General features: G+C 44.8%; 1 protein-coding gene across 1 annotated transcript in view; it reads right to left on the bottom strand.

The window, feature by feature from the left end:
* Positions 1-22,922, bottom strand: part of LOC144721869 (mitochondrial Rho GTPase 1-like) — a 38,220-nt gene that overhangs the window by 9,183 nt on the left and 6,115 nt on the right. The window contains exons 9-18 of the mRNA XM_078599798.1: positions 21,672-21,770; positions 20,636-20,744; positions 20,055-20,175; positions 19,181-19,265; positions 18,920-19,065; positions 17,784-17,884; positions 17,007-17,137; positions 13,773-13,856; positions 9,803-9,925; positions 6,977-7,185 (exon numbers count right to left, since the gene is read on the bottom strand). Coding sequence (XP_078455924.1) covers positions 6,977-7,185; positions 9,803-9,925; positions 13,773-13,856; positions 17,007-17,137; positions 17,784-17,884; positions 18,920-19,065; positions 19,181-19,265; positions 20,055-20,175; positions 20,636-20,744; positions 21,672-21,770 — 1,208 coding nt within the window. The remainder of the gene's footprint in view (positions 1-6,976; positions 7,186-9,802; positions 9,926-13,772; positions 13,857-17,006; positions 17,138-17,783; positions 17,885-18,919; positions 19,066-19,180; positions 19,266-20,054; positions 20,176-20,635; positions 20,745-21,671; positions 21,771-22,922) is intronic.

The raw sequence follows: 22,922 nt of genomic DNA, 5'->3' as shown, positions 1-22,922 counted from the left end.
CTGGACCTTTGAAAAAGCTTCACCCTTTAAAATGGATTACAGGACAATGCGTTATGTCCGCCTGACCCAGGGGTCCGCAACCTGTGGCTCCGGAGCTGCATGCGGCTCTTTAAGGGCTGCTTCGTGACATTGTTTATTCAGGACCACCGTCTCGTAATCACATGCATTGCGGCTCTTTAAAGAGTGAGCTTTTTTACCAAAAAAAACAAATGGCTCTTCTAATTTTGGTTGCCGACGACCCCTGGGTTAACCATTACTAACTTAAAAACTTAACTATTTTTATTTTACCATGTAAGGCCCACTGAGCTGTATATCTATTTTTCAGAAGCGACTTGGCCACAAATGATAGCCCAGGTATGTGGAAATGTATAACAGCCAAATACTCTAAACGCATGTACCCAGTATGAAGGGAACATATACAACAACCGTTTTGCCAATCCACTGCTGAATTAAGGATTTCCCCACAGGTCAGTGTGGGAAGCATAGATGTAAAGTACAACAATGCATATGAATAATTACGCGATCTAACCCAAAAAAACTATATTATGGATGATATTGGTCGCATACGCCTACATATTAAACCTACAACAATGGATTTTACTGCACTGCCCTTTGCTGCCCACAATGTAACCCAGCCACAGCCTCTAACATCTGTTTAATGCATTGGGAAGGCCCATCCAAGCAACTATCCAGGTTCATCACTGCTTAGCTTCCGAGGTACGAGTATATCAAACGTATACCGGGCGATGTCGGTAATAGGCCACTACCGTAAGTGAATGCTGCACGTGAATTCCAAGATGATTGTAATCAAGTGCCTGCCTCAAAACTAGTGAGCCACGCAGGTTTGTTGTGTGATATCACCCTCCTGGGAGTATCATAGCCCCGTTCGGCAATCTGAAGTCACGCACAGACAAACGTGCACGACTTGAAAAGCCACACCTGCTACACCTGCCCAAATTGTTCCCCTTCCGTGGCCACTGGCTGTGACGCAATGCCCTATGATGTGCTGCGTCCAAACCCCTTTCGCAAATTATTAATTAGGCTGAATAACCACATTAAAGGTTCATCAATAATGCATGGCTTCCATTTAACAAACAGCCACCTGCATGCCCCTGCTCTGCTTCAAGGCACCTGAATGGACTACCAGTGGCAGGCACACACACGTGCAATGGTTTTTATTTCAAAGTCAGAAAAAAAATGATGAACAGAGTTGGAGTCACAGTCACTGCTACCATCAGCGGCTGTCGTGATATCTGTACCTGGTCATGGCACTCTCCCCTTTGGTGACCTGCATGGCCAACAACCCCATGACTTGTTGGGAGGAGGGGAAATATTTTATGTGGAGGTGAATCTAAAGGAACCCCTTTCACTGTACCCTACAAGGCTCCGACAGTATATGCGCTTCTTCCTTGACAAAGCTGCCCGAACCAGTGTGGGGTAATGCATGTTCAAACAATCCCCATGACCCACAACGGTGTGGGGGAGACCTTGATCCAGCAGTGGATTAACGAAGCACAAAACAACAATTATAAAAAAGCTATCATTTAACAAGCAAAGCGAATGTAATTACTCCACCAGGTGACTTTTCAACTCGAACGCAACCTACTGCAAATCTGTGTCGCAAGCCACCTGATTTGACCGCAACACAAACTTGAATGGCTACTGTGGGCAGTACGACTCAACTCGTAATGGGCACACCAAGGCGGCTTTAGCACCCCCCACCCAGCCCCACATCTGAAGCTTCTCTGGCATACCCCCAGCCTCAACCCAAAACCTCACCCCAACAAACAAGTCTGAGCAGGCTGCTGAAGAACAAAAGCTAAAGATTTTCACTTGTGCGTCAAAAGGAAAAATCTAAACACAGAGTGAAGCAGTGGCCAAACTGGTCTGCAGGAGTGAAAAAACACACCGACACAAACAACCAACTCCATTGTTTGGCATACACCTTTAGCAATAAAGGATACTTGAGTGAGCATTGCCTAAATCAGTCAGCACTGGGTAAGACGACGTTTTGTAAAGCATTCATTGAGCAAGCAAGCAAAGCAAGGGCTGATGGCTGGCAGCAATGTAAAAAGACAAACAGAGGTAACAAATATCACGGGGCGAATGAGCCTTATTTAAAAGCTACAAGTGTACGTAGGGAGGTCGGATGGCTAAGAGTTCAGATCGCTGGGCTGGCACCGTTGTGATCCTACATTCGCAAACCAGGCAGCCAACCGTAATTAATCTGGCTTCCCAACTTGTAAAGAATTCATGGATTTCAGCCTGGTTGCCAATGACTCTTAAACAAACCTCGTCTTACTAAGTTTGGTTCCCCACTCAATTTGGCTAAATTACAGCGCTGATGATTAAGAATATCGGTTTTTACTCTTATGTGATAAAACATTACTCTGTGGTAGGGTGGGTGATTAAATGCTGCCCCCTACTGTGGTGACCAGATGTCACTACTGTATGGTTATCTTCGAAAGTAGCTCTATGATAACCACTTCCATGGGCTAGTCTCTTATAAATGGGGTTGTACTACACTGTGAGAGCTACGTATGGATTCCTCGTCTCTTGATGCAACGCCGATAACGTAATCGAGATAAAATTGCGGAAAAAGTCTAAACATTTATTTTTAACATGTCAGCGCAGTACGTCACCATCTCCATTTAGGATCTTCCCAGAGTCGCAGATGTGGAGTAGAATATCTGGAGAGAGCCCGAGAGAAGGCCTCAATTGCAGCTGCAAAGAGCACAGCGCTGGCAGATATCAAGCAGCACAGGGTGGCATAACTACTATAAACACGCAGGTACAATGCCACCATTAGCACCACCACACCCATAGAATACTGCCACTATTACTACCCCTACACACACAGATACAATCAAGGTCAACAGGTGAACACAGCCACTTATGCTGATGCCAGCACACCTCACCACGTCTTCCATTCTTCTGTTAAGATCCACCAGTTGTTAAACATTCACCATCTCCAAGGGCTGCTCTTACAGTATTCCACAATCTGGCTTCAGTTCTTTCCCTTCGTTGCTCAATAACCTGCCCTCCTCCACCGTGCACACGTGTCCCAGCCATCACAACATCAACTTCCCGACAACACCTACATGTTATCACATTCTATTTAACTAAACTAATTTAATTCTACCATGTAAGGGCCCACTGAGCTACATAGCTTTTTTCTGAAGCGACCTGGCCACAATTAATCGCTCAACGAAGTGGCTTATCATATGGAAATGTATAGCACCCAAATACAGAGAGACCCCGAGTTACGATGGTCCGACTTACGATATTTCGATCTTACGATGGCGATAGCGATACGACAAAATTGTAAAATATTTGAAATTTTGCACGGCAGGCAAACGCAGCAGCGTACGAGGTACGATACTGTACGTTGGGAAGCTGCCGGGATGTACGCATCTCCCGCCTTGTGTGATGCAGATAGGATTGTTTCCTGAAAAAACTTTCTATTAAATTGCAGTTCATATAGGTAGGCTAAGAATTGACCTTTTTTTTCTGAACATTTTACTGTGCAATACAGTATTGTAATTACTAAATACATATAGTATATAGTTTATACAGTACGGTACTGTAAATTGCTCTGTTTTGCTAAATTATCACCATTCTTTAAGACTCCTGGGTAGGCTAGGCCATCTTCGACTTACGATATTTTTGACTGACGATGGGGTCGTCGTAACGCATCTCCATCGTAAGCAGAGGACTACTTAAACGCATGTTTATAAATGTGAAAAACGACTAATGTACACTTTTTTTTACCCTACTCTGCCATGAACGGATACATTGATTAAGCGAACCAGGTACTCAAAAACAATGCCACAATCACCCTCAACGACAAAGATGCTACTGGACACAGTACAAATAAAGACAAGAAGTGCTGATACAAAACCGGAAAAGGGAGAATAAATCCTGTTGGGCCCTAACAAAAATCCAACCCCTTTGTGTCATTTATTATTTATTTTACAATAATGCTGCTCTATCTGCTGTTAACAACTGGTTTTTATCTGTCCTGAGTGACATGGATGACTGGACCTTCCTGGAGTCGTTTTGTGGACATTTCAGATTAATAAACAGTCACCCCTCTGGACTGAAATGTAAACTCAACATGAAAGCCTTTGACTGTGTAAGTACACAAACATACACACACAAGTTCACGCAATGTGAAGCACCGTGTTGGAAAACTGGTGCAAGCCAGTCCAATGAATGAGTCCCCTCTTTCAATAACTATATCCATGTGGGATGGATGTGCAATACTTGTACAGCCCTGAGAAAATCCACTGCTAAACCAGGGCCTCCGCCATACTTCCAATTCGCTGGTCAATCCACGTTGGAAGTGGGGAGCATAGACATAGGAATATAACAGCAGGACAACAATAGATAGTGGCCCACAACAAAGCCCTTGCTATACATGGTGGTCAAGCATCCAAGCACTAATCAGGCTCAAATCTTCTCAGGATCTGACATCCAACGAGATCAGGGTGCATTCTTGATGCTCGGGTCATAGGCTTCGTTCTTAGCCCTGCATATCCATGGTTTCTAATGTGGCATTGACATGTCAAGGTCTTGTGTTAAATTCGGCATGCAAATTCATCTTCAGGACACTTAATATCCTGAGGTCATATGGCTGTCCATGAAGGGAAAATGAAGCTGCCAATTTGGATTTATTTCAGTGATAATCGCATCTTACCAACAACTTATTAGTGGAAGACGCCTTATAAATAAGTGTAAATTGTTATTATTATCAAGTTTTGGAAAACATACGTTGACATTTATTGTTTTCGTCTGGCTTACGACAAGTGCGTCATCCATTACCACGAGCTATGCTCGGGCAAAGGCACTGCACATCTCATCCCGTGCCGAGTTTCTCTGGGAGACGTCGAATGTCACGCGTTAAAACGGGACAGGTCCCACGTTTTACACGGAGGCTCATTTACACAGAGGCTTATTGCCTCTGTGTAATATTTCCAGGACATGCAGCCAGGCGCAGCTTGCACAACCACGTTCACGTGGGCACCACAAAGCCCCCAAGACCAGCAACACTGCAACCACTGCAGACAACACCGCATTGCCTGGCGCAAGCACCCACCTCTTACAAAACAAAGGCTCCAAGAATGCTATCTTGCCATCTGGGAGTTGGTCAACATCTCATACAATGGAGTATTATGATAAGCTGGTTTACGCATCTTCTATCAGTGCTGACCCGAGTGATGACTGAGTGCAGGGTGCACATACAAATGAGATGACTAAGGCAGCTTGTTTAAGAAAAGGATTGCCATCAGAAGGCAGACTTTCTAAACCATCTCGTAGCTAACAAGTAATAATATTTTTCGATTTAAAGCTTTCGTGACTTCTTGGTTCTTTCGGTAAGACAGACTCTGTCTTCTCGACAGACCTGTTCTTCACCTGAGGACGACTGCTTGCCTTGTGGCCGAAACGTCGTGAGAATTATTTTATTATGTTATATTTTTATTATTTTATTATTTCCATTCTACGTGACTTTACCGAAAGAACCAAGAAAATAATAATATGTAGCCATTTGGCAAGCCACTCCTGGATGAAGGCCTCACCACTCCACGTTGGGAGTGGGCGTTGTTTGACCATATTTCACTGTTATAGTCAATGAAGATTACACCACTGCTTCACCGCATAATCACCTGTTGGACTCAAAATGACTTCACCTTCCACCACCAAATATAAAAACAGTCAACAGCCTTATTAAGCTATTTCACGAAAAATAATAATCATTTCATGACAGGAGTCATAAATAATCAGCACAACTGAAATCTCGGATTCAGCCACCTGTGATTAAAAGTGGTCGTCACGAGTTGGGAGTTGTTTCAACCCGGGTCATTTGGATGCCAACAAACACACCAAGAAACACCCCAAGATATAAACGTTGTTATTTATAGATGTGTTTTAAAGTTATAGATGCTAAGGGCTGAGATAGTTTATGCAAAGCGCTGTCATGCCGTGTGTGAATGGAATTGCATAAAATCGAGTTTTTGCAAGTTTAGTGTTTCACTGAATTTTACTCATGACCGACATGCAATGAGCACTCTTTTGAAACCACAGCATGGGAGAGGGTTCTATTAAATTCAGAAGTAGCAGTATGAAATCATCTTCCGGGGTCATTCTTTAACACAAGGCTACAAACTGCTCGCCATGGGAGTTCCAAATGAAAATGCCGTCATCTCCTTACTTTGAAAAATCGACCTTTCAATGGGTTATAACCATGTTATAAAGGTCACCTGTGTATCGATCTACATGTAACCAATAAAACAAGACCTTTTTCCCTCTGCCAATGAAATCCTGCTTCTCTCTAGAAAAATAATATGCCCGCTATTTATTTCTGCACAGCGTCGAGATGTGGTCGCCTTTAAACAGTATGTATACGTACGTACACGTGCAGCCTTATTTGTCAATCCACTGCTGGATGAAGGCCTTCCCAGGCCATGCGGCTCGTGAGGGTTATTTGTTCACAATGCTGGCCAGTGTGCGTTGGTGAAGGCGGACAGCGTTGACGTAGGAGAATAGCGAGCACAGTACAGTGCAGCAACTGATTTTTCAGCACTGCCCTCTGTTGCGCACAACATAGTCCCATAGATGCCGATAAAAAATAAGAAAACAAAAAACAAGTGCTGTGAGCGAGCATCTTATGAAAGCCGGCTAGGCGTGCCAGAGGGTGGTGTGGTTCGCACCACGCCCGGCCACCCTTGTCTCCCCAGTGCCGATGTTGACACACCGTGCCAAGAACTCATCTAAGATCAAGTCGATTACAAAGGCTACAGCCCACTAACTCATTGTGGGCTTTGACAGGTGCTGACATCAGGGGTGCGGCGGACATTGCTTACCGAGCAGCAAGGGTGAGTGCATTCTCATGAATAAATGGCAAACAACATTAGAACGAGACAAAAAAATCAACCCCGAGGGCGATCGCGGAGCGACGAGCACGGGTGGTACGCACGGGTAAGCGGCGAGCGTGGCGAGCTTGATGAAGATGTCTCTGGCGGGGCTGTTGCCCGTGCTGCACGTAAAGGACAGCGGCGGCGGCAGCCGGTGCTTGCGGCAGAACTCGGCGGGGCTCTGCAGGAAGGAGGCGCCCGAGAGCGAGTCGCGCAGGTCCGCCTTGTTGGCCAACACCAGGCACGGCACGCGTCGCTCCGCAAAGTGCTGCTGCTCCGGCGCGCGGGCACAGTTCGGGGACGGTGGCGGAAACACGAGCGTCGTTAAGTGGAGGCAGGACAGGCGGCGCCACCCGAGACCTCGGGTCTCAGGCGAACGGCCGCTTTGCAAAGCGTGTATAGTACAAACTGCAAAACGTTCATTTCGCAGGAACAGGCCAAACACCCCTTATTGCCGGACCCTCCTCTGAGGGGGTCTTTAGATTGTGAAGCTTTCCTGGTTAAGTTAATGACATTTCAAAATACACGTGAACAAGTTAAATGACTCCAATAACAAAAAAACAACATCGTATTGTTTTCTAACTTCTGGTATTCTGTAAAAAAAATAACATTTTATTATCATATATGCTATAATTACAGATGGGTAAGAATGCACTAAGAGATTTTTTTTACAAGGCTGTGGGACAAAAATACAGCAACAGCCTTTGCTGCAGTCTGTAAAAAATTTCACCCATAAATTTGAAAGTGAAAAACAGCGTTCCAAATTGTAAAAAACTTTAGAAACAACATACAGACCCGCAAGTGCGAGTTAACTCGCAGATCGAAAACAAAGGTCGACATTCGGCAAACCAAACGACAAAGCCGCAAAGAGACGCACATGGACACAGCCGCAGCTTTCAATGCACCCCTCTGGCTCTCAGCTGTTGCTTTTAAAAAGCATTCGTTGTTTGAAAATAACATATGCCACATGTGCAACTAAACATGCCACATGCTGAAAAGCCTTCCTAAGTCCCAGGTCACACGTGCATGGATACTTCAAATTGTTTCATGTGGAAACAAATATGGGAAGGAGGCAATATTAATTTTGTTAGCATTCTCCACAATGGCACTTAATGATTACTTTGTGTTGCGTTGTACAGCTTTCCATCAAACTAGGACCAATTTCTTACATTAAGGGTCCTTTGCTATAATGGGTAGAAGTTTTAAACAAGACAAGAGGACCACAATGCACTTCTACAGGAAGTACTGTCTTTTTTGCAAATACACAACAGCACAGTGCTCTTCACATATTCCAGCCTGCACTTATCATTTTCATGATGGGTTTCATCGTCATTCACAGGTAAGAAACATCAGGCAGTTCATCAGTATTGGTTCAAGCAGGTCTAACTGCTGATGAGACGGTGATGTCAAAACCAGTCCAGCATTTGCTTGTATTGAACCAATGCAGCTGAAAAGATGCACTCCCAGAAGGCTGTGCGGCCAATAGGTTGTGCAATCTGCTTATTTTATGTTGAGATACAAACGAGTTATTTGCTGTGCATGGATATAGGATTGGTCTGTCAATTAACATAAATAAAAGGCAATCGTGACTTGGGTTAACAATGCCCCTTCACTACAAAGCTCCAATTATTTTCTTTTAAAAATATTTCAATGAGTTCCCATCTCAAAACAAGTTAGGCTGACCACACATTGCATTGTCCGAGACCGAAGGTGACTCATTCATTGTTTAACACAATGTCGGAGGTTACACGACACGCGTAAGCAGCGGGGATGAAGAGATGACAATGAAGTTCTGGAGGAGATGCACAAGGGCGTACAGTGTGAGCGGTGCCAGACACTCCAGTTTTGTCCCCACCCACCCCCCCCAAACTCTCGAGTATGGAGACATTACCACCCAACATCGTGGCAGGGGTTCTTGTTAATTCATCACCTTTGACTTATTCATGAGCCTTACACAAATACCTGGATCATACAAGGAGGCAATTTTATGAAACCAAGTAAAGTCCAAACAAGCTATATTATAGCCCCAGCTATATTTTAACAAAGGCACAGTAAGTGAGAGATGTCACTGACAAACACCACAACAGGGAGGTCCATTTTATCAACATTCCCCACGCTGTTTGCCACTGCTGCATCAGGGCAACCAACGTCATATCAGCAATAAGTCACCAGGCATGCTGGTTGGCTCAAGGGCAAGGGAACACGCACACATGCACAAATAAGTACACACACATACGTACAGACACACACAAACACAGCCTCATCTACATGTGCCCTGAAGGACACCTCATTGTAATTAGGGCTTGGCAACGTGCAAGCCAAGCATTTCCAAACAGCTATGCACATATATAATTGGCAAGTGTCGGGTTGACATTAAGGCCGTGGCTATGTTCTATTTGTGCCGAGACGAATCTAAGGGTCGAGTTTATGTTGAAGTTTCTTTTATGGCCAATTCTCCAACGGGGTCAACTGATCGGCAATCCGAGTCATTGCCATGCGTGGGCTTTTTGCGTCATTAATCGCCTAATAGCAATTGCTGCCAAGGCGTTATTGAAGGGATATGAGCTTGAGACCTCCAAAACACTGGATGGCTGTATGGCGTCGAGAATATTTAGAGGGGAAAAAACTGGAAACGCTGAAGGAAAAATGCCTTCACCATGAGAACTGGAAAAAAAATCTGCCAGAGGCACCACTATAAAGGTCAATCAAGACATCCAACACAAAGAACAAACTCTCCGCAATTTGTTTGCACCGAGTTTGGTTCGGCAAAAATGTCCGACATTTCGCTCGACAAGCTGGGAGCTTGTTCAGGAAAGGCATTCCCGGTTCGTACAACATGGCGCAACGGCAAAAACTGGCAACGGGAGTGAAGCGAATGAGCACCCTACCTTGAAGACGGTCGCGCAGTACTCGAAGGACTTGGGGTTGTGTGCGTCGTACAGGAGGCAGGCCACATCGCACGCCGTGTCGGCTGAGGTCAGCAGATCGGACTCCGTATCGATCTCATGCAGCTTCACGGCAATATTTTCAGAATTTTATTGCATCCAGGGAAGGGGGGGGGGGTGAGAGGGGGTAGAGGGGGTTTGGAGTGAGTGGCAGGGGAATCGTAGGGTAGAGGTGAAAGGGGCAGTGAAGGGCATTCGTTTGGATTGTGGGATTGCATGACAAGTGTGTGCGAGTATGCGGTTGTTTGTATGCGCGGGGGCGGAGGAGGTAAGAAGATAAAATTCGTTACATTTCTATAAATATACTCGCGAGTTATTTTTGTAAAACGCGAGCATGCTGCAGAGGGACAAGGCTTTCCAATCAAGTACACATTACATGTGTATAACATTCAACAAAGAGTCACTGAGTAGTTGGCAGATTTAAATTGAGCTATTCATGCATTTTCTCCACGGGGGAGGGGGTCAAACCACATTGTGCCATGACGGGGAAGTGAAGTCCATGAACACGATAGTATTTTTCCACACGTATATTTTGCAACCAAACGTGTTAAAGTAAAAACAAACATAGTTGTTTAAAAACCTGGCTAATCTCTCGCGCTAATCTAATCTACCGTGTGCGCCGCCTTCCTCGTAGAGCAATGCAAAGCAATGCCCTTGAGTTGTTCTCGGCGCCTAGTGACGGATATGTTCACTAAATCCATCAAACGATAGAGACGATGCGCGGGTGACATTTCATCACCACGGCGCAGCAAACAGATTTTACTTCCCTTTTAGACCCCCCCCCCCCCAATCTGCTGGCTCAAAATAAAAATAAGTATGAGCAGAACTGTGTGACGTAGGCAACTGTGCTCCCTGGATAAAACTAAGCTTTTTATAAATTCAGCTGGAACAATTTTATACCGATACCCACAAAAGCAAGAGCACAGCTTGATGGGATGACGCTTGCTAAACGCTCGATGATGACATGGTTTATGTTTCGAGGCCAGTTTCGTCCCGACTTGCCCGGGGAGTTACAAAACCGTCACACCGCAGAGGGCTGTCACCGCCACTGCAAACAATAGCAGTGGTTAGATTGTCGGCCAAGTCCTGCCTTTAATCAGGACTTGAAATAATCCCCTGGGTTCGAATGACACGTATGTTTGACAACTGCCAGCCAAGTGAGGCCCTAAACTTCGTAACAGCTGTTTGTCTATTGGTAGAGATTTTAATGCTACTGACGAGCTGCCCACTACTAAGCATTTACAGGAACCGTGTTTGTTTGGTTTGCGTGTTTTTGATCTCTCAAGCTTGTTTCTCTCCTGCTCATTTCAAGAACAAGATGGCATCGTGGCCAAAGCCATTGATGCCACCACACCTCGCCAACGCTCTCTACCCTCTAGCCAGATCCCGCAGCTGCTGCACCGCAGACACGGAACCTCCCCGATCTGCCATCACAGTAGACCACAATCTGCCCTTAGGTCTCCCCCTTGGCTGCCGGACACATGGAGATCACTCCAATGCCGGTCTCGGAAACCGTGCCCCCTTCCATACTGCTCTTTTCACATGATGCACACAGTGGGTTTTAGCATGCGACACCGGTGAACTGGTGCAAATTTCACCCACGTAAAACATTGGCGCCAGCATTTAAGAGTTATGAGCGCGAGATGTTGAATACCATAACCTTATCTAAAGGCATGTTATTACACGTTAAATACCTCCCTACACGCGTAAAATGCAAAAAACGTGAAGTGAGGCAAGATAAAGTGTGTATTTTAGACAGATATATTTAGAATTCCGAAGGTGTTGTCTATTGTGTGAGCTCAGCAGTGCATATCTTAAAATAGTACATATCCAGTTCGTCAACATATTCCAGTAAAAATAAAGGCTCAATGTCATGTATTAGAAGTAAAGAGACAGATAAAACTGTGTCTTATGTAAAGATACTCTTGTCAAAATGTTTTCATCGTGTGATCTACAAGAGCACTGCTGGATGAAGGCCTCTCTGCAGCCTTTCGGTCATGCGGGGGTTGTTTGAGCATACTTCACCACGCGAGTCAAAATAAAGTGAAAACAACCGGCTCGGCTATTACTCGCCACCGATCTTGACCGTGGTCGAGAATCCAACTTAGGTTGCCGGGATCACAGCACAGCTTCAGTACCACCGCACCATCCCATTGTTTTAAAGTATTTCTTAATACTCTTTGGTTCTTTCGGTAAAGTCACATAGGTACAAAATCAAATAAATCACGACGTTTCGATCGCAACACAAGCGACCGTCATGAGGTGGAACAGATACAGCAGGAGAACTGCTGTATCGAAATGTCGTGATTTATTTTATTTTATACCTAAGTGACTTTACCGAAAGAACCTAAGAGTATGGATTCCTGCAGTCACGAAAGCTTAAAATCAAGTATTTATTAAATCCAATTTTTTTTTAATGTCCCCACATCTAAGCATTCACCATCTATTTCTCACGAAAGCCCAGCATTCAATAGTACAATGAAAATGCTGCTCATTAAAGTGTGCATTTTTTTCAAATGCGGCATATTTTGATTAAAGACCATCACAGTCATCCAACCGATGACTGATGGTCTTTAACATCCGCGCTTTTCAACAGATGGCACACTTTGCTAAAGCCCAGCAGAAATGACTCAGCTACTGCTGAAGCTACTCCTGTTGGGCCGAGGCCAAGCAAGCCAGTATGAACTGGCTCAGCGATGAGTGCAAGATCTACCCCTTTTTCCGGCTTTGCTACATCATTTATCTCTCTCTCCAAGTGGCACCGCGCCCACCCATTACACACAAATCTCCCTCTCCGTCTAAAGGCAGACAAGCCGGTTACACGAGTGAGCCATCAGACGTGTGCGAACTGACGTTTTTTTTTCATAATTTAAACGAGTCCAGCCAGGCACGTTGTCAGTGCGGTAATGGCATCAGTGGTTATTATGTCCCAACAGTCAATGTTTTTTTTCCAAAAACTTTTCCTCGGTTTATACAGAAACGAACAAGTCGATCTGCAGTGAATGGGAATAGTGGAGTGCTCAATACACACAATGATCATTGACTCTGGTCTTGGGGAACTTTACAGTGCGAGGCACGTTCAAACTCGGCTGCTACTGCCACGTGCCATTTTTTGTATCCATTCGTCACCACCATAAGCCACGATTAATCCAATGAGCGAAGAACGCCTCCTCAGGCCATCTCTCTCACAATCCAGCGATGTAACAATCTCCCTGGCATCTGCAAATGAGCGCGTTTTACCTCTCCATAACCTCAGTGAACGTCCTCTCGGATGCGTTCCATTCAAGATTAATGATAGATTGGCTGCCCATCTCTTGTTACAGTTTTCTGAACCATCGGCCAAAATCCTATGCCAACTAACTTTTTAACAGTTAGAATGGCTTTAATGTACTGATGTTCTCTAATCCACATGGCTCCTCTCATCTACCTGCATCCAGCACCCTAAAATCCAACCATCAACATCTTTCTCTGTGCATTTTATCTCCCAGAATCACATTTTTTGTACGTTGGTCTCGTCGATAATTGAATTCCAGGTTACCAGCTGTTCCAAATGGGAGTGAATGCCGAGGATATGAGGCATGACGTGGCTCTAGGTGCTGCGATCCACACAGGCTTGACCGATGCATGACTCCGGGTTCCTCTCTGAAGATCCTGCAGCACGTGCGTCACGTGCCGTTGGCACACTATCACCTTCGTCATTACTCAAAGCATCCGGCGATGATTAAGCAGGTGCACACACGGGTCACCAGTGCAATCGCTACGCCCGACGCCGCTCGTGTGAATCACCCCGGAAAGGTGTTTGGGAAGGAGGGACGGACGGATGGAAGAGGGAGTGGAAGAGGGAGTGGAACAGGGAGAGACCGCGGTGGGAAGGGAAGAAACTTTCACCCGGGCGAGAACAACCATTACTCACCAGCAGGTACTTTTCCTGTCCGTACACTTGCACCGAGTTTATGGCATAGAAAGAACAGTGATCGCTTCTCAGTTGTTTCTGCTTCTGCACGGTAAACACACGCAGAAACAAACATGAAGGAAAACAGTAAATTCATGCATCGTGATAAAAAACCAGCACAAAGTTCCCTGTCGTTGAACTGAACACCGCAGTTGCAGGACGCGCTCAGGAATTTGTGTAGTCAAGCAAAAAAAGCCTCACTGAAAAAAGTACACGTCAAAATCACCGGGAATGTACCCGATCTCATCAGATCTCGGAAGATGAGCAGCGATGGAGCCTGGTTAGTGCCTGGACAGGTGGCCGCAACGCACAGCAGGTTATTATACGCTGCGGGGCTACGTTGTTGTGCTTTATTGATATGCTCCCATATCAATGCTCCTCATCTTCACAGCCCGGGGAGGCCCTCATTCGGCAGTGGACAAATGGTGTGTGCTTGCACAATGTAAGAAAACATTGGCATACTGGCTTCACATTGGATGCAATACTCTGTAACAAAAAGCTCTATAAGATAGTTAAATGGTGCTCCGTATACACGTGGTGACGGGATAATGCTGACTTCATATGCGTTAATGAAACTAATGTACACACACAGGTGTATTACCTCATCGCGTCCTTGAATGGATTAGGAAAGCATGCCAAGCCTAAACTGCTTTACAAATGCAAACCATATATATATGCACACACACATAGACCATTAGATCATTCCCCAGCCAATGTTTTGTATGAGGTCAGATAACACCCATGCAACATTTCAGTGCATATGCATTTGTACATCGCAATTTTAGATAATAGCACAGCTTCTCAATTAGGCCATTATACCCAAAGCATGACGCTCATCAGTGATACAAATAAAAAAACTGATTTTATGACGCAGAAAAACACCCCACGCTTTGGATTTTCGACTTGGTGGTGAGATGTTAACTGCCTCGCCTGGTATACAGGAGGTTGTGGGTTCGATCCTGTCCCTGACATCTGTACTGTTGGAGTTTGCATGTTCTCTCTGTGGATGTTCTCTGGGTCCACTGGTTTTTCCCTCCACATTTAGAAACATGTGTTTAGAGTATTTGGCTACTATAAATTTCCACAAAATAAGCCACTTCGTTCAGCTATAATTTCTGGCCAGGTTGCTTCTAAAAAAGAGCTACACAGCTCTGTGGGCCTTTATAACAAATTAGTTTAAAACGAACTTGTTCGGTAGCTCACTCTATGATAGTGGTGGCTAGAGAGGCGCTGTGCATTACGTAAGCTGGCATCACTCGCCACATTGCGCGCGTGTCCCCAGGCACGCTGGCAAGTGAGCAGAGGGCGGGATGAAAGCCGGACGCCCTGGGCATGCGAGCTCTATTTGTTTGCGTCATCGTCGCCGGCTGCATTCGTTCAGCAACCCCCGCCCCAGTGCTCACAAGTCACAAACACCACTCAACATACCACAAACAAGTACTGCAAAGAGGCGCTGCAAACAACATGCAAAATCATATATAGACCAGATAATTGCAGAAGGCAAATGAAAAAAACGGGATTAGCCATTTACCGCACACATCAATAATACAAATCTAAGTCCTGTTCTGCGTGTACGTGCACGCTTCTGTGTCTTTGCGATCCACGTAGTGACTGATAAGGCCAACTGCTGGTGCCTGATGGTTGCCACCAACTAAACAAATATTATCGCACCGTGCGGTTTGAAGGTTCGTTCAATTATACAGAGTGGCTTGATCGCGAGTGAAATTCAACTGGATTCGATTATAGATTCCATGACTTTAGGAATCAATAATCGATTCTAACATCGATAAACACCCCTAACCAGTACACATGAACAGAGGGTTTCTGGGTCATTTCAACGTGTCTCTCCATTTGGGAGACACAAACAAGGGTTTTTACGACCAAGCTGTTTTAACAGTGCGTGGAACACAACCGAACAATCCAAAACAGAGGAGTTGTAGCGCACCCTGCTGTGAGAGGCAAGAACTTGCACTGTTATCCTAAAATACTGCGCTAATTCAGCTTTTATTATAAGTTGCTTTTAATATATATAAATATTCGCATAGAAATAAAAAAGGTGAAATAAAAGAGCACTGAAACCACCAAAAAGCAGAAGCAAATTCTTGAGTTCACAATTCACTTCTGCCTGGTGCGTGATATTTCTGCACATTGTGAAAACATATCAAGCAACAACAATATAGCATTGCTTTGAGCAATGTTCAGGGTTTGAGCTTCAGAGAGTTTGATTTGGAATTGTTCCCATTTGCTCGATAAAATGCCGTTATATGCAAGCCACGGTATATCCACCCAAGTTATTTTTAGTAAACACTGTAAAGCCGCTCAAAGCCTTCTCTCGTATGGTGGGGGAGTCGATCTGGAGCATTTATAAATTCACATCGATGTTGGCGAGTGAACCAGTGGATGGGTAGTGGTGGCGCAAGCCTGTAATCCAGCACTGCAGAGGCGAGAGTTGGCAGATCGCACAGTATGTTTTGAAACTCCTTTCCTGTGGGCATCGAGGCACCATACCCTAGGTCACCAGGAGAAGGCAGTACAGCAAGTGGACTAACTGGCATCTGTTTCCATCTGTACGCCGATAGAGACTTGCCCCCTGGCACGCGTGGGGAATTCTCTGGGTGCTCTGGTTTCCTCCACTTGTATCGAACACTCATTAACCGTTTCCCGTTCTTCCGATTCCGTTCCGATTAACGTACGTCTAAGAATCAAAAGTAAAAGGCCATGCGGGAGGGTGTGTGGCAAAGTTTGGCGCCAGCTATCATCGGGTGCGGTGGTGTCGCAACAGTTCTCCGCGGCGAGGACAATGTCTTTAATAACAATGGCACTATGCCTCTCTAAATAAAATTAAGGCTGAGCGGCTTGTGCGTTCCAAGATTCAGCTGTGAACGGGACCCGCCCTCCAACTTGCAGACATCTCGGAACGGGAAAGGGTTCATTGGCTGAAAACATCTTAAAATTAAAATGCAATGCAGGACTCTCCTAAATACCTTGATGGGAAGTGGCGTTACCATGTCATACGGAGGGCTATTTGCAACTACAATTAGCACGGTTGGCTACGTACGGTGCGAAAACGGTTCAACATACATACATGTCATTAATTGTCCATGAGCTACTCACGATGACTGAACGGATCAAGAACAACCACGGCAGAGGCAAGGACCACTCTCTAATGAGGGACGGGTGAACACAGGGACTCACGGCCATGTTCCTGCCCAGGGAGGCCTGAAGGAAAGCGCTCTTTCCTGATCCGCGGGCGCCGATGACGTGGCACAGAAACACGCTGCGCTGAGTCTGCCTCTTCTGCAGGTCAATCTTCTTATCCCTCATCACTGTAAAATAGGTTAACGCACAAATTCAAGGCCTTTAAAAAAAATTGGGTAATACACATGGTAAAAACAAGTTGCTAAATGTTTTGTCTCGGCTAATTACTTTTTTCTCGAAAGTGCTATTGAATGGCTATTCCTAGATGGGATCAACTTATGGTGTGCTTTATACCATTCCGAAGACATTTATGGACATATGAAAGGGCTGTAATAAATCCATCACAGGATGAGGGCCTACCTATGCCATGCCAGTTATGGGGCTTATTTGAACATGCTGGGTCAATGCAGGTTGAAGGCGGGAGACAGGAAAACCACATCAGAAAGGTGATGAACATGGAAGCACAAGGAAGGGTAGAGGCTGAGATGCAGGCCTAGGAAAATGTAGTTTAAAGTGGTGATCCAGGATATCAAAGACTGTGGAGTGGATGTGGCAATGCCCCAGGACAGGAATTAGTGGACCAGGCAAGCAAACCCAACGAGTGGGGAGAAATTTCAGGAATAAAAAAATAATAATAATAATAAACATAGGAGCACAGTATAGTACAACATAACCTATTGTCAATGAATGTATTTATGAAGCTAGAAATCTACAATTATGATGCTGATAATCAGAATCTACGGTACCAAATCAACCCAAAGCGGAGCAGCTCACCCACAATGGCAGATGTCTGCGTCTCCTGCTCAGTGAGCAACGGGTAGCCCAGGTACCCCAGGTACTCCAGGCAGTGACGGACATCCAGGTAGGCAGTGAGCCTGCCACAGGGAGACACACACAGACAGCCTCGAGTTGCATCATATGACAAAACCACCAGAAGCATTACATTTCTTCTAGATTTGAAGCTTTCGTGACTGCAAGGATTCATATTCTTAGGTTTTTTCGGTAAAGTCACGTAGGTAAAAAATTAAAATTAATAAAAGTAAAATAAAAATAAAATAAAAATCACGACGTTTCGGAAGCAACACAAGCCTCCGTCTTCAGGTGGAACAGTCACAGCACGATAGCTGTATCACTTGATACAGCTATCGTGCTTTTATTAATTTATTTTTTTTACCTACGTGACTTTACCGAAAAAACCTAAGCATAACATTTGCTACGTCGGAGATATATATATTGGAGGAACACAAGTAAAACAAACCATGAGAGTATGTGCACCTTGGACGTTTATTGAAAGTAGACCGGGATTAATGTTATTAAATAAAAGCTGGGCAAGAGCAGGTTGGAGCCCTTTTGGAAAGCTGACGGTGATAAATCAACATAACTAAGCGTTGAAATGTTTTTAATCAGTGCGTCGTACCAATGTAATGATTCAGAAACATGTAACAACCTAAATGAACGTGATGATGTGGCATTAAGGTGGACAAGTGATTTGAACATCAACCTGCGAGAGGAAATTAAAGAAAAACATAACCATATTCTTGGTTCTTTCGGTAAAGTCACGTGACTTTACCGAAAGAACCAAAAATATGAATCCCTGCAGTCACGAAAGCTTTAAATTAAAAAAAACATAACCCTGAAATATGACGATCCACAAATATTGGACACAACTAAGACACATTAACGTTAGCCCTCGGAGTGTCCAGATTTCTTAACGTATCCAACGGTGCCACCTGCAGGATGAGCCATGCTGCTTCAATGCCGGGTGAGTCAGTGTGTGAGTTCACACACGCGTGCACACACGCGTGCACACACGCGTTCACACACGCATGCACACACGCGTGCGCACACACGCGTACACACACGCGTGCACACACGAGTGCGCACACACGCGTGCGTGCACACACACTCACGTCCACTGCGCCATGTATCCGTGCTGGGTGATCCAGCCCTTGTCGTTGGTGGGGACCGTGCTGTTGACGTCGGGACCCCAGGGCATGTACGGGAAGACGCCGAACAAATCTTTCAGCTCTTCGGGGCTCAGCGCGCCGTCGCCATCCTGGCCGCAGACGGCGAGAGCGCGTCGTCCATGTAAAATATGCGACAGTTAGGCACGTGACAACGTGTCGTCTCGCCGAATAAAATCGATTTCCGCAGGCTGCGCTGTGCCTTACCAGGTCGTGCTTCTCAAAGATGCTCTGCAGGAAGAGGTAGGCGCTGTGGTTCAGCTCTGTCGTGCAGTCGTGGGGCACTTTAAGCCTATCATGGGGAGAGAGACTCGCTTGACTCTGCTTATAAAACAACTTGAGACTGCTGAGGCTCTCGGAGCCAAGGGCTTAGAGCCACGAGCAAGCAGTTCGTAATTGTCTAAGAATATCAGTTCACGTTAATGTGGGGGTAGGACTAATGCAGCAGCAAGTTGGGACTCTGTACCTTACCAAGGACCAAATAGGACTCAAATACATTTGCTGGGCCGAACATGGACAATAACAGCAAAAATAATGAGTGTCGACCAAGCATTAAGAGGCCCATGCAGTGATAGAATTGACTAAATGCACTGTAATAAAAATAAAAAACAATCTTTCCAAGTCAAACACAATCCCTTCGAGTACCCGATCAGTGCAGCTGAGATACTCGCAGTGATAGATAAATATCGTTTGTGGGCCGTTTCGAAGTGGTATGCCTCAGTGGCCATCGGCTTATGAAATTAAGTTGTGATCTCAGCCTGTGTACAGTAGGTTCTCCACCCCTCACGTGTGTGAGCAACATGGTCATGGAGGTCTCATTCGTGGCCCCTGCGGAACCGGTGACCACACCATACACCTTGTGCGCAGTGCCGGCCTTAATAGCACTTTCCCTGACATTCTGTGTGGGCCGTAGGTTACCCACCCATGCACTAATTAAATGTTAAACTCACGTGAAAGCTTAGCCTTGCATTCAAGCGAGATCGAGTTACGTTTGCGAGAGTTGTCCACTGTCGGACAGGCTACCTTGTGGCTTTGAGTTTGTGACAGAAAGCCCAGGGGCTGTGGAAAAACTAAAACTCACAGTGGGTGCAAGTAGTCGTCCGTGAGCTCAAGGTCGTCATCGTAGCCAAACCGTCGCAAAACCGTCCACGTGGTCTCGTGCCGCCCACGCTGGATGAACAGCGTGTGTAAAAACAGGAACCCTGTTGTCGGCAATTTCAAGGGTTAATGTTCACAATGTATGAAATTATAACAACAGAATAATGACGATTCTAAAGCGCTCCAACATGGCAAGCCATTATAAGGCTGCTGTAATAAGCATTAATGTAGTCCAACCAATGGTGCAAACAAGAAGATTGGTAAAAAGCATGCGTATGCCAGATTATGTAACGCTCTCCAATGTGTGCTGACTTTGTAACAACTTGATTAACAGTATCGAACATTTGCTGAGTCCCTTTCGCTATGCTTATAATACAAATAGTTGGGCAACCCTTACATAAATTTAGTAACTTTATCCTTAAGTTTGCTTCATATTGGTTCAACATTACAAGAGTTATCATATCCCACCCGCCACCCTAATTAAGGAGAAACAGAGCAAACACAATCACTTTTAACCGAATTTGGAAAGCGTTAAGGATGATGGCGTGGTGAAAGGCATCTCACCCATGAGCGTCAGACCGTTCTCTGCCACCCCGTCCGTCGTGTTTTTGCGCACCACGTTCTTGACGTCCTCCAGGGCCTGAGGCGCCAGCGGCGTGTTGAAGCATGTCCTCTGAGTGGGTCGGTTTCCAAATGTATAAACAAAAAAAGATATTAGGAGTGAGAAACTTATTTCTATATCTAAAGCAGTTCAAGCTTTCCAAAAATCACATGACTTTTGTGTGGCCACCAACACTCCGAATCACTCTCCCCACTTCCTGTGAAAACAGACGCTGCTCTGTGTAGCGTCAAGGCCCTGATGAGCCTCATCTTTTCCATTCCTTCTCTTCTCTCTTCCAGTACCTTTTTTATTTTTTCCATGCCATATATTCTTGACTTTACCCCCCTTCCCATCGTGTCCCAGGGGTACAAAGCTGCAAGTATGAGTCCAATCGCAGATTTGATTTGTAAGGCACGTGTCACGACACCTGAAGATATTATAAACTGAAGATATTATAAAAAATATACATTCCATACATTGAGGATTATCTACACCCTTTTGTCAATTCAATGCTGGATGAAGGCTTCCATAAGACGTTTTGGTCATGAGGATTGCTGATCATACTTCACCACACTAACATTTAATGAATTCATATTTATTCTTATGCTGACCGTATACACATCAACAAGAATGTATAATAATAAACTACATTTATAATTCATGCCAATTCTTTGATAAATATATGCTGCTACATTGATCCCAATGCAGCGCATGACCACACAAACAGGACAATAAATTATTCACAACGCAAATACAAATGTAATTGAATCACGACTACAAATCTCATTGAATTGTTGGACAGGCAAGGCTAGATCATGACATTCGTATATTACTGTGAATGATTCAATGTTGATCATGGGTCAAGTTAATTTACTTCACGTCAAAGCTGACAATGATAATTTGACCATCAAGCCTATGGTGCCACTTGCCTCGACAGGCCACCAAACTTGCACACCTGAGCTTCCTATTACTATAATCGCACATTCCATCGACGAGCACCTGAAAAAAGTTGAGTTCGGTGTCATTCAGGACTCCGTCGTTGTCCTGGTCCGAGATTCTGAAAATTCGTGTCAGGGCCTTGATGCATGCTGGCTTCAGCTGTGGATGGAAGCGATGCATACAAAATTCAGACAAGATTTTGTCAGTAATTGTTCTACACTGTCATTAACTGCCACGTGTATACAGGTAGTCCTCAACTTACGTTGGAGATGCGTTACGACGACCCCATCGTAAGTCAAAAATATCGTAAGTTGAAGATGGCCTAGCCTACCCAGGAGTCTTAAAGAATGGTGATAATTTAGCAAAACAGAGCAATTTACAGTACCGTACTGTATAAACTATATACTATATGTATTTATTAATTACAATACTGTATTGCACAGTAAAATGTTAAGTAAAAAAAACCAAGGTAAATTCTTAGCCTACCTATATGAACTGCAATTTACTAGAAAGTTTTTTTCAGGAAATAATCCTATCTGCATCACACAAGGCGGGAGATGCGTACATCCCGGCAGCGTCCCAACGTACAGCATCGTACCTCGTACGCTGCTGCGTTTGCCTGCCGCGCGAAATTTAAAATATTTAACAATTTTGTCGTATCGCTATCGCCATCGTGATCGAAATATCGTAAGTCGGACCATCGTAACTCGGGGACTATCTGGATATATATTGCTGCACTGCCATCTCCTGCTTACAATATAGCCCTGCAGCCCAAAGCAAACTTCAATCTGCTACTTAGTTTCCTAGACTTGATGAAAGGCACATTTTGGGCGACTTGGACATAGGTATAGCGCAGGATACAAAAATAACGAAACAAGGTTTATATAAGTAGAACATTGGCTTCGACCATAGACTACATTAAGACTTATTTTTCTGCATGTCATTCATCGTTAAAATACATATTTTACAATAAAAAAGGACTCGTATTTAAGGCACGGGCTAAAAAAGTTCACGCATTCCACTACCTATTAAAATATTCTGGCACAAAACACAATTAGCGTTGCTGTCAAGAGTTACAAATCACAACTGTGCTAAAGAGAGAAAACTATTTCAGTGTGAGACAACTCTCAGTGTAGAGCTGTAAAAATGTATCACAGACTTATTTTTTGTACCAAAATAGATAGGAAGACAACGTCTCCTCTTTTTGCGGTCGAATACTCGGGCTCATTTAATGGCAGCCGCTTCTACAAGCCCCGGCCAAGTGTAACACGCCCGATGAAGCTGATAAAATCAATAAAAACGCTGTCCATC

Source organism: Lampetra planeri, chromosome 1 (assembly GCF_965212315.1).
Source record: "Lampetra planeri chromosome 1, kcLamPlan1.2.h2, whole genome shotgun sequence".
NCBI lineage: Eukaryota > Metazoa > Chordata > Hyperoartia > Petromyzontiformes > Petromyzontidae > Lampetra > Lampetra planeri.
Note: the sequence above shows the minus strand (reverse complement) of the source record. Positions and strands in the feature narration are given on the sequence as shown.